A 13005-nucleotide genomic window follows, 5' to 3' on the forward strand; every position below is an offset into this window, starting at 1 on the left:
CTCATGCTGATAGCATGACGCTATCGGTGTAGACCATCAGAATGAGGTTGTCCGATGAACGAAGCGGCACCCCACGAAAGGCGACATATGGACACAGAGCTTCTCGGTCGTTGGAGACTTTGGTCTCATTCTGGGCTACCGCCTGGTACCGGAGTCCGGTAACCGGACACTTCAGGCAGCAGGTGTGACGAATCGTCACTGACGATACAAAGCAGCAGTTTTTCCTCTCGCAAACGATATCGGAGCGGATACGTTTTGGCGTACGTTATGCTTAGGATCAAACCCGTTACGCTCCGCGAATGAATGCAATGGCGACTACAGCACGTGGCATGACCGAGCTATGCAAGCCCATTCGGAGGGTGTTCACCTTGGGTGGGATCCGTCACACTACCAAATTATCGAGGGGGCGGGGAGTTCAGATGGGAACCAAGTAGACGACGATGAAGTGTCAGTCAGCGACTCGGATAGGGCATGTCTCGAGAGGACGTCGTCCAGGAAGAGTATATGAGGATTTTCCGCCCAGGTCTACTCTCATATGTATCGGATGATGATGATGGTGAACATCTTGCTCTCGACATTGCCGAAGAACGCACTCGCTTATGCAGAGAGGGGTTTACAAATTATCAGGAGGCCGAGTCCTTTGTTGATGGCTTGAAGGATTTCCATCCTCAGATTGATCTGAGAAGTGGCGAAGTGACTCACCTAAACCGCGGTCAACGCGGACATTGGAGGACATTTACATTTTGGTGGCCTTATCCCTCTCCTGGCGGGCGACCTTGGCCAACTTCCTCCTGCTGGATCGCGTTTGGTATTCTGGTGATTCAGTAAGCGGAAGCAGCATGTGCGTTCAAGGGCTCCTCGTTCTCAACTCCATACGGCATGCATGCTTCCTGGATGAGAACATGCGCACAGCTCAACAGGATTTCCGCGATCTTCTGCTACGGGTGCGTGATGGGAGTCAGACAGAGGACGAAAACCAGATATTCCTCGACAGACACCTTCATGCTCTCCCCGCTGTGGAGAAGGCGTCGTTCGCAGAAGCTGTACTGACAACCCCTACACGCGAACGAGCGCTCTCAGTCAACAGAGCGCCGTTGGATGTACTTGCTGCAGGCTTGGTTAACGTGAAGGCTATCCATTCTGGCCGCGGCGCTTCATCAGCCACAGACGAGATAGCTAAAGGACTATCCAGCCATGTGCAGTTGAAGGTTGGGGTTCCAGTGATGCTCACGGCTACTCCAGCTGTTATGTGTGGGCTCACTAACGGCTCATTTGGCCGTGTTGCTGCCAGCAACTTGCTGGATTTATGTCTGCGGACCATCATGATGGAGGAGTGGGTATGTGACATACCGTATGTCTATTGTCCTTGTTGACTTCCCTGAACACATAGGGAGTCCATTCAATGAGAGGTGGCCCACAGTGGTACCGATACACTCTGTCACTCGCAGCTGGCTTTCTGGGGCACGTACATTATCACGTGCGCAAGTGACTTTAACCTTGGCCTTTGCGATGACGATATAAGCGAGGGTTATCTGGAGCCAAGATGGCTACGGAATTCTCGACACTTAGCAAGAACAGATTGCACCGAACTCGCATGTTCGGGTCTAGCTAAAGCATCCGTACGCATGCACAAGCCAGTGGTAATATCGGTGTCACTGTGACACTGTCACACGGGCTATGCAGAATCTACCATAATATAAACTTGAAGGTTATAAACTTAAAACTATAATACTCGGTGAAAAAGGGCAAAGCTCATAACACCGATCTATGCTGACAGGCCCAGAAATCAAGAGTCTCGATCTCACCGGGCTCATCATCCCATTCAACGTCAACCCGACCCGAGGCACGCATATCACGCACTGTACCCTTGAACCATCGGCGCACAGGTCGTCACCGTTGAGGATAAACTACATCATACAGGACTCTAAATATCATATCAATCAAACTGGGCGACTCATAGATAATCGGATCAGACGATGATGAGTCAGTCCCATCACGCCTAGACATTGGCGCGAAGGAGGTGGGCCTTGGTTCGACATATGTTGGTCTCTCGCGTACCCTGGGCCTCGACAGTATTGCTGTAAAAGTCATGTATCAGCGCCGTCTCAACTTGGCAAAGTGGAAAAAATCGGCAGGGGGAAGGGTTCAGAGGGGAGTAGGGATTTGGAGGCTCGACTTCAGAGTCTCGCATCTTAATGATATTTTTAACACGTTGTCGACGTTATGGATGTTCCTAGATTGCCAGTCTTAGTTCAAGTATATCAATGAGATTATGGAAGGTTCGAACTTAAAATGGGGAGTTCAAAATATACTTGCTCCTCATTCGTTGTACGACGAAGCTCACGTCGTATTTCCGCTCACTAAGCGAGCTCCGCCTCTTCGTCGCGAAGACTTAGTCTAACTGTTCTCGCAGGATTGGGCGCGCGCTTAGTTTCTAGGCGCGTCACGCTTTGGTATTTTTGAACGAGGCCGGAGAAGTCTAGTATTTTTAGTAAGCATATTTACAACAGGCGTCTAGGGTTAACATGTTTCGCCTGTACGCACTGTACAGGAACCACCGCCTTCTCTATGGGAGATACGAATAGGTTAGATCTCTAGAGTGCGCCTTTGCATTGGGTTTTGTTGGTGAGGATGCTTTCGTTCTCTAGGATATTTGTATAATAATGGCCACTATCCCAACCGTTGACCTGGCCTCACCATTCATGGAAACTGTCGAGGCCATTGATTATGCCATGACCACTTCGGGTTTCATCATCATCAAAAATGCCCCTAAATTCCCCGCCTCAAGGAACCGGACAGCTCTGCGAATGGCATCGGCCTTATTCAGTGTTGATAATAGAGAGAAACGCACATCTCTAAGCCCCGTTCCGCACTCTATTCGAGGTTACTTCGGTGTTGGTGGCGAGAATATTGAGGGTCTAACGTCTATTCAGGATAAGGCCGTTTCTGAGGTGAAGGTGATTGACTCTAAGGAAGGCTGGGAAGTCGGACGAGAGTACCCACCTGAATCGGGTCGTCATCAAGACTCTATCGTTGGGAGGCTCTTCTGCGACCCTAAGCTCAACAGGTGGCCCATAGGTCTGGACTCCCACAACTGTCCTGTTTCTCCGAATAGCACGGATGCTTCGACCCAGTCCGAGGAAAACTGCTATTATCACGAAGATTCTCAGTTATCGACTCAGCAGCTCATGGCTGGTCTTCACTTTGATAATGCGGAATGTAAGGATATCACGCCCGAGGACTTCAAGAATTTTATCACTGCATATTATGAGGACGTTGTTGAGCTTTCGAGTCATCTGATCGCTCTTGTTGAGATCGCCTTGCAACGCCACCACAATGTGTGTCCTGGTCTTGCGGCTCATTGCAATTCTGACAACATGGTGAGCACTTTGAGGATGCTCCGGTACCCTCCTAGCATGGGGAATCGCTTTAGTAAGCTGCCCAGTGGGGAAAGTATCGGCATCGGTGCTCACAGAGACTATGGTCTTCTTACTATTTTACTTCAAGATGGTTCTGGTGGCCTGCAAGTACTGAGTCCTGAAGGCACGAGTTGGATCGACGTACCTCCCAATGTCAATTTGGATTTCTTCGTGATGAATGTTGGCGATATGCTTATGCAGATCACAGGTGGTTTATACAAGTCTAATATTCACCGCGTTATTAGACCGGAGACATGCTCCGAGTCGAGATATTCGATACCATTTTTTGTCGAACCTGAGCCTCGGATGGAGATCCCCGGCACTGGCGGTAACGACTGTGAGGCGTTCCTCATTGAGTACTATAAGAGGAGTGGAATTCTCAATGAGGAAGTTGTTCGACATCATCGACAAGCTCTTCAGAAAGTCTCAAACTAGCCCTGTTACTATTACTATTTTTCCAAAGTCTTGGAGCTTCCGTATCAGCGATCACCAAGTTGAGCAGTGAGCTCGTTTCATAAGAAACCTGAGCTTGGGTTAATTGAATCTTCGTTGAAGAATATGAATAACTGAATGTTCTTATTGCTGGGTAAAAGGGAGCTCCTCACAACTACCGATACGGATACGTTTTCGGATACGCAAAGACTAGGTTATGTTTATCATTGTCGCTCTCCTCAGCTGAGCTCAGGAGTTTCCTCGCTAATCTGAGGAACTTTTACGTGACCTGGGCTAGAAGTGTACAGAAACCAACAAGAATTTCCCTCAGAAATCGGATATTGTCACCAACACATGTAGTTGGCCATATGCAGATTTTCTCACTTTGATGTTAGTACTGAAAATAGGCGGTGACATTCTAGGGCGGAGCGTAGCATTTGAAAGTCGCTTATGGAAACATGGCTAGCAAAGGATTGATGTCGAAAACTTCATGTAGTACGTTTTCGAATTTCAAAGACTATGACGGCGATTGATGCAGTATTGATGCGAAACAACATCGGGAAGGTCCGTGCGTTGTTGTCGAGAAGGTCATTTTCGAGCACACCACATGAGAAACGGTCACGGTTCAGCGGCTATATATCGCAGTAGGAGGCCGACAATGCATCGCATGAGCGTTACTTCGTGGGTGTTGACCTTAGATATGATCGATATCAAGGTTACGGTTTCATCTCGCCTGAAGAGGTCCTGCCTGGTGTACAGGGCTTGCGAGATGTCTTTGTGCATCGCAATGATGTTGAATGGCCCACCTCCACTACTGGAGTCTCAAGGACTCTGGAATCTGGTGAACACACGCAGCGTTGGGGGAAGCCTCGTTTAGTTCCTCCTATGTGCTAGCTACAACGAGGCAGCTATGTGCCTTCTTGGGAATTGACTATTTATGCAACTTACCAGCGTTTATGTCTGTGTTGTGCGATAGTGCCATGCCTCAGGTACACGAGTCACCTTCCAGGTCGTGGATGATCCTGGCCGACCACGCCAGTTCAGAGCGGTTTCTGTGCGAGTAAGTTAGCAGAAATCCGGTCGTCGGTGTGGCTACTATTTTTGCCTCTCACATTCTCACTATCTAGTAGTTAGCATCTACGGTGGTAGAAGCGCGTTTCTTGTCATTGTCTTCAGCCCGTACTGGCCTCTGACCGACCAGCATCTAACCAGCATTCACTGGAGCTCGAACGTTATCAGTCGCGGCATCGAAGTGCGACCATTGACTTCTCGGCCTTGAAGAAAGCTGTTTCTGATCAGCATGCCAAGAAGGTTTCTGAGTGCGTTGATAATTTTGTGTAAGGTGGAACTGAAGTTCGCAACTGACTTAGTTTTCACGTTTCGAACACAGAGAACTTTCTTTGCAGAAGCGAAAGAGAGAAATGACCGATGTTTTCTGAAAAAGAAGAGAAATCTCCACAGCATTTCATTTGTCGGCTTCATGACTGCTGAGAAAGTAACATTTGAAGTGCTGCCACGATGTGGGCTGGCGTATCGAACTGAACCGTCGTACGACGCGAAGGAATCATCAGGGCGATTCGCTAAGTATTCCGAAGTAGTTGAGGCCGTCAGCGTTGATGATGATGAATTCATCCGCCTGCGTGATGGGTCATATCTCCCTCTGAGGTGAGGCCTGTTGCACTCAGTTGAACTCAGTTGTCATTGTGTAGAAGCTCGATAGTTGATATAAGGCGGCCCTGTTAGGGACTCTATATTAAGTACCCCCTATGATACTGATGCAGTGTAGACTCTTCACTGTAGAGATATTTCTGGATGAATGCAGAGTGACAAAAGAACTAATGAATAACATGACGTTTTTTCAATTCCTGCTCCTCTCGGTCCTTGCATAGATCAAGTCTACTTGAATTCTGAAAGTCAAACTTGATCGTAACACCGTCATTCTTGCCTGCTCACTTGTCAAACTTGCACGAGAAAAGGTGTAGAAATCTTGAGCTTTTCGCAACGGCTCGAAGCACTTCACTGCACGCTTTTCAGAACTCCAACCGGACGGGAGCTTCTGCGCAAGGTCCAAGTCCCCAAGCAGGACAGAACAAGTGATTACATGTGTTCATTCAAAGACGCATTGGAAGCACAAGGAGTCCGCACAGACGATGATCCTTATATTAAAGCTTATGCTACGAAGGAGACTGTCGAACCAACCACTGCCTCTTTTGGTGCATGGGACTCTCTTGGAGGCTTACGTGGAATCGAAACGAATGGGATATATGGCAAATGCAACTTCAACCTAGCGTCGTGTTTAGACGCGGAACCAGCCAAGATAGATCTATCGGAAAGGCCACTACTATGTTTGTCGGTGAATGGGGTAAGTCATGTACTCGAACCACTCTTCGAGTCCAATAAACTTGTCCTCTGCTCATTGTGAGTTTAAAGCCCAATGCCTACGACAACGCGGCTTAGTTAGACTCATAGTATGGATGCACATTAGCTCACGAGGAATCAGTTTTCGCCTATTAAGTTGACACCGTCTTCGATGCGGGGCCATGAACTTTGATGTGAGGCGTACCGTTACTGGGGTCCGGGATTCGATTGACCGGTAGAAACCAACGACTTAGGTCAATGACGATGAGGTCGCGGTTGGGTCTACAGACCATAGTGTGAAGGTGATCAGCTGTAGGACAGCTAGACAGACTCGAGAGCTGTACTCGAAACGATTCGGTCACACTGAATGGGTATATCCTACAGCGTCCGTTGAGTCGTCACTCAGTCGTTTAGGTCACTACGGTGACACATCTGGCAGACGGTCGAGTTGCCTCGGGTGGTATGGACTCCAAGATTTGCATCTGGAATAAAACAGGCGTCAGCTGCCTTGATTTGCGGGACCATGTGGGGTCCATCTCGCGCTTGCGATCATTCGACGATGGGTGAGTATTCAGCAAGGACCGGACGATAGCCGCTCATGTGTTTGGTCGGTGCAGTTTCACCACCCTAGTGATATGAAAAGCACCAGTGAAAACATATTTCACGACTACTGCATAGCGCGAATTCCGGGTTTCTCACCGAGTTTTACACCAATTCACGTGAAACGCGTGAAATTCCAATACGCTGAAGTGACACTGATATGAGGAGAAGTTGTGCCCTGTCTGACTGTCGCCTACTCCTTGTATTGCCTCACTGAGCAATACATGCAAGAACAACAATGCGTCATGCTCCCAGATCCGGTATAGTGAGCTCGAGCTATGACCGAACCTTACGTATTTGGTCTACAAAGAGTGGCCGTGGTCGTGGCTTCCACTGCGATGCTGTTCTACAGGGCCATTCGGGGCCGGTGAGCATTGGATGCCATCGCGACCATTAAGCAGCTTCGGTTAGGTCCTGGACTTCATCATCTGCCCTAACTACGGTATAGTTTCTGGCGGAAGAGACTCTACGATGAGAATCTGGGATACATTCTCCGGGAATCAGGTGAAGATGAACGCCATCGTCATTCAATGTTTTCTGGCTCTCCCTTGCTAACACTATGGGGATTGTCTCCTACACCACATTGCGGACTTTGACGCGCGTGCATAGGCCCGAACAGGCTGAAGACTCTCCTCAGGAGAGTCTCCTGCTGTCTTGATCTAAGACTACTGGGCATCGTAGCTTGTCGACTTGAAGCTCGGCTTAAGTATCCGACTTGAGCTTGGCAACCCCACTCAGGTCGCCTCCTTACGAGGGCATTCCAAGGGTCATATCACGGCGTTAGAGTCGCTAGTCGATGCAAGGTGCGGCGTAGTCCGATTGTTGGCTCTTCGTTTCACCATAGAGATCATTGGGAACTGTACTCGATAAGAGTTTTATCATAAGACTGGTCCGTATATGTTAGCCAGAACACCGTTGCTGATAATTCTCCATAATATGCTGGTGGACATACGTTTGTGACCCCACAACAACGAGTTACTCATCTTCATACGGTCATTTTCAAGGTTGCTAATATCTGGCGGACAAGATGGTGTCGTGTGCGTTTGGGATCCCCGCTGTGATATCCGACGCCCAGTTGAACGGTTAGTAGATCTCCATGCCAGAGGAGCTGCTGTTGGTGACATACACGCAACCCGAGAAGGACTAACCTCATCACTGTTGGCGCTGATGGAGTCGTCATGTAAGCTCATCGGACTCTGCAAAGTGTGAGATGATATCTCGGCTCATCATGCATGACTTGATAATCGATCTGTTTTAGTGACAACTCTGTAAGGTATGAACACGAGGATGGGTTTTCGACTGCATGCAGATGGGAGCATGATCATGAAAACTTCATATATGCATCGATACTCCTCGGCACGCAGGTGAACGGCTCTTCCTGGATTCGTGGCATCGTATTAGCTTTGGCGTGAAGTTGTCCACTTCGACCGGGCCGTACTCACCGCATCAGTCCCACAGTTTTGTTTGGGACTGAATCACCTCAGTTGTGTACTGCCGGTGGAGATGGAACGGTAGCTGTGCGGGATATCGTCAGTGGACATATTCTCCATCGTGAGAAGGTTGCCGACAACGCTCTTCGGTACGGTCGACGTTGTGCGGGAGCGCCTTCCACTGCTTTTCTTCATTCCAGTTGTTTCGGTGTTGTCCGAGGCGGTCTGGTCGCTGCTGGCGACGATGGCAATTTTTTGATCTGGAATTGACTCAGTGCATGAAGTGTCACGTACTTCTAAGTTGTCGGGCCCTTGAATTTGGTTGCGTTGAGTTTATCAGTCTGGTGCACGGCTGTCCGTGAAACGCAGTATCTGGTAGGATTCACGTCAGGGTCATTTGTGTAATACAGCTGAGTCATAGGTGATGCGAAAGTGCCCCTATCACGAATAGGCCCCTGGCGATGTGCATTTGCAAACGCTGCAACTCTCTGCGACTGTAACAGAGGGGTCAAAACCGGACTGAACAGGTCCTGAGAACAAGGGGTCCAGCACCCCTTGGTGGCAAGTCTTCTCCTTCCATTATCGGTGGCACTTAGTCAACAACCTTCAGCAACTTGTTCAACCAAATAACACGACCAAATTCAACAATTCAGGTTCGTGTTTCACAGATTGTCACTGAATGCAGTCTACGTAGGTGAGTCCTAGTTCATAGTTCCTATCTGAGGGAAGATTGTGATCACGGTGATCAGATCACCAGCTAGCCTCAAGACACTAATTAGCATCAAAAGTATGTGGTTCTATAGTGTAGTGGTTAGCACTCTGGACTTTGAATCCAGCGACTCGGGTTCGAATCCCGATAGAACCTATTGAGAAAAATACAATCTTGACATCAATTATTCAGTGATTAACGAGTTTGAAATAGATACTCGGATTCAAAACTTTGATTGACGTGAATGTGTGGTTCTATATAATGCAGGTATTGGCATTCTGGAATCAAAATATCGCAACTCTGGTTCGATTCTCGATAGAACCTAGATGCATTAAGTGACGCTCTCCGCATTCGACAACCTAACCTGCGGGATATCCAGCAGTGCTGCTGTAACCGCTTACTCCATCGGAGAGACTAATTGGAGACCCATAAATGAGGGGAGGAACAAATTTGAGGACTCGAGATTGCACCACGTGAGCTTGGGTCGTTGAGATTAGCTGGATTCAAGGTGCATCTTATGAATGTACAGAATGTTAATACACTTGACGACCATCCAATCTGTCACAAATTATGTGTGGAACAACTGCATCACCTATTCAGCCGCTAGTCAGAACTTCTGACTCAGAAGCGCTCCCATGCAGTTGTGTAGAACAATGCGGAGCACCTCGCGACGCGAGGCTCACGCTGCGCTACACCCAAGCGGTCTAGTTCGTTACACTAAAGCTGCGGTGAGAAGTCCAATGTGATGTATTCCATTGCAAACTGGGACAAGATTGCACGTTGATGCTTTGGTGGAGGGTTAACCTTTTTTGGATGGTTCGGTTATGAATCGTGTGCTATCTATGCTATAATTAGGGGTTCATGTGGCTTCATGTTCCTTTTTTGTTGAGGTAAAGGAAGAGGGGGCTCTGTTGAGGGGGCTCTCTGGTGTCCACCACCAGAGAGCTACCGACTGAGCTATTGCCTGCCAGGCAATGCCTGGTACTTAACTACATGTGTGCCAACGGCAGCAGGGTGTCAAGAGCTCAACACATTCGGACGATCGAAATTTTGACTTCCGCATAGTTGAAGGCGTTCCATCATTGGCTCTCATAATGAGAGTCTTACCAGTACTAAATCAGAATAACACAAGAGAAAATTCGACAGAAACGAAGTTGCTAACTTTTTCATGCGAGCATTTCCCTGCTGGGGATACCGTCTATAGAAAGAGGCGTGTCGTGCGCATCTACATACTTGGCTGAAAGCGAAAACACTATGCAAACACACGAGTCCTTATCGAGCCGAGTCACTGAATGACCGTCGACAGCGATCAATTCGCAAACTTTGTATTTTCATAAACTCACCACTTCTCTCCGGAAGAAGAAAGTCAACATAAATTCCACCCGATGATTCGTCCTCAACTTCTACCCCTTCGACGTGCGACGAGACGAAACTGAAGGTCCGGTATGGTCGCACTGAATCACCAGAAACTTCACCTTAAGGACTTCGCACAGAATTCAACTTGAGGGACTTTATCTCCTAGCAGGACCACACCCGGTGAGGTCAATTTCTTCATGGCTGCATACGTGTCAGCAAAGGTCGGAAATCTAAGCAATAACAATCGGAGAAAATGACTGCAAATATTGCAAAAAGACAACGGGCAGCCGCAAGAATACTAATAATCACCTCAGCAAATGATACCATCGTTGAGCTGTTCTTGGACGAACCATCTGGTATCACTCAGAACATCAACAGTAGTCTCACCCTCAGTTCCACCCGAGCCCCCCAGGGCCTCAGCGTCTCTCAAGACGTGATCGATCGGTCGAATACAATGTCACATAAACTTCGAAATGCCCACCTTGAGCTTTAAAACTTCATCAACGCTCACTGGAGGGTCAGACTGACTTCTACAGTTCTCGCCGACTCAGAAGTGACGCGCAGGCTCCTCAAGGGAATGGACGCCTTGGAAAGGTCGGCGTTAACATGCCACGGTAGACTACTGAGAGGTCCTCGACCCATCCTCTCCCACCTCGAATATCGGCGCATTGCGAACCCTCATCTCAAGTCGTGCGTTGGTGTCAGCAGTTATGATAGACCCAATACTCTCTAATACTTCAGAGAGCATATATCTGCAATACGATACGCATTTTGTAACCACAAAGTAATTTCAATATACACTTCCTCGACTATCCCACTTCACTTACTGCCAGGCAACTCTTGTGATCATGAGTGTTCGTTTGAATATCGCAGGCTCGAGGCGCATGACTCTGTTAGAAACATCATCAGCACTCGTACAAACAATACCAAAGAGCCGAGCCACGTTCGACCGGCACATCCTCGCCGACTGAAAACTCATCAGATGACTTCCTCTTACTTCAACTCCAACTCTCCCACCTTTTCCGTCTCAAATTCGATCATTGCTGTTATACGCGATTCGTGAGCCGCAAAACTTTGCGAACTATCAGAAATCGAATCCGCGCTCGAGGCCCTGCCGTCGAATATTGTGAGGAACCTTCTGCGCAAGCACAATTTTGTCCCCATTTCACTGTCTCCTTTATTCCTTCTTTGTTGGGTTTCCCCTAGTGCACAACACCTGGTGCCCAGACCCAGGAACGAACTGAGGACCTCCAGATTGAAGAGGCACTGCAAAAATGCTGTCGCAAATTGCGAAGCCTGTCAAAAGAGAAAAACTATTGCAGGCGATAGACAACAATGGCATCCATCAACTATATACTGATATAGTTGGACCTTATAGAACATCGAATGGTGAATCACTCATGTATGCAATTACAATAATTGATAGTGCGACAGGATATGCTTTAGCAAAACCTACCAAACACAGTCCAACCAGTAATGATGTTGTTGAAACGTTCCGACATCTTACTGAGGTGTTTTGTACCGAACCGTTAATGGTACACACTGATAATGGATCTGTGTTCGTCTCGGAAAAATTCTCCAATTACCTGAGATCGATTAAAGCAATACACGAGCGATCTGCCGTTTTTGGAAGTTGGTCGAATGGAAAAGTGGAGTGTCTACACCGAGATATAAATGCCTATATACGATGCTCGAATAAGAATGACAATTTGAATTATAATACGTTCAGCAGTATGGTAAAACAAGCGATTCTCCAGCATAATACAATACCATGAAGAGATGGCAAGAGCCCTCATGACAAAATCTTCAGGTTTCGAGCAGAAGTGGAACCGTTAAAACCAGTAGAGTTACGCGCAGGTTATAGTGATTTGCTTGATGTAAATAGTACGCCAGAAACTCTGCCAAATACATTGAGCAAAGGTACTGAGGTGCTCTGCCGAAAACATAGTCAGGGCCAGAACTTCTGGCCCAGAAGTATCAGCCCGTTTAGGAAAAGGTCATTATCATACGTAGAGTAGCTCTTAATATGTATGAAGTAGCTGCCAAAGATAAAAATGGCAACTGGTATGCAAGAACAGAACACACAAAAAATTCAAAGCAAATAAATATAACCTCATCAAATGAGAGTGGTTCGGAGAAGGTTAATGAGAAAACTGTAACTAGTGATGAAAAGGATAAAAGTACGTTACTGAGTGCACCGGATGATGAACAGAAGCACAAGCGTGCCAATTGCGCCGCTCAAGAAAACCATAAAATATCATGAGCGCAAGATTCAAAGTTAAAGACACTCAATGAATTCGAATTTAGGGGTTCTGCTCGATTGAAAGCCCTCCAACAGAAGAAAGGGGGCATGTGAGGAACCTTCTGCGCAAACACAATTTTGCCCCCATTTCACTGTCTCCTTTATTCCTTCTTTGTTGGGTTTCCCCTAGTGCACAACAAATATCTCCACGTCAACAATGCGGCCAATCTGAATTCAATGAGAACTCTCATCAAATGCAAATCAAAGAGGACCTACATTGCCCAGGGCGTGCGCTAAATTCTCTCGAGTGACCCCAAATGGGAGGTTCGTTGCGAAGACCATCCGGTCTTGTCGACTACGAGTACTATCAGAATCTTCACCAACAACAGAGCCGCTGAGGATCTCAACTCGCACCTGCATGTGAACACCTAATATGGGATTCTCAACCTGACCTCGGCT

General features: G+C 47.7%; 2 protein-coding genes and 1 non-coding gene across 3 annotated transcripts; all 3 read left to right on the top strand.

Annotated features, from left to right (window-relative positions):
- Nucleotides 1-839: 839 nt before the first annotated feature.
- Pmar_PMAR004701 (hypothetical protein) lies at nt 840-1373 on the top strand (the record flags this gene model as incomplete). The annotated part of the gene is made up of 1 exon (XM_002785008.1): nt 840-1373. One exon carries the CDS (start codon nt 840-842, stop codon nt 1371-1373), a length of 534 nt encoding a protein of 177 aa, XP_002785054.1.
- Nucleotides 1374-2660: 1287 nt separating this feature from the next.
- On the top strand, nt 2661-3902 carry Pmar_PMAR004702 (conserved hypothetical protein). Its single transcript, XM_002785009.1, has one exon. The coding sequence runs from the start codon at nt 2664-2666 to the stop codon at nt 3852-3854; it is 1191 nt and encodes a 396-aa protein (XP_002785055.1). The 5' UTR covers nt 2661-2663; the 3' UTR covers nt 3855-3902.
- Nucleotides 3903-9032: 5130 nt separating this feature from the next.
- Nucleotides 9033-9104, top strand: Pmar_PMAR004703. The gene has a single exon. It is a non-coding gene; the product is annotated as a tRNA-Gln (tRNA).
- Nucleotides 9105-13005: the final 3901 nt, after the last annotated feature.

This window comes from Perkinsus marinus, assembly GCF_000006405.1.
Source record: "Perkinsus marinus ATCC 50983 genomic scaffold scf_1104296934246, whole genome shotgun sequence".
Lineage (NCBI taxonomy): Eukaryota > Perkinsozoa > Perkinsida > Perkinsidae > Perkinsus > Perkinsus marinus.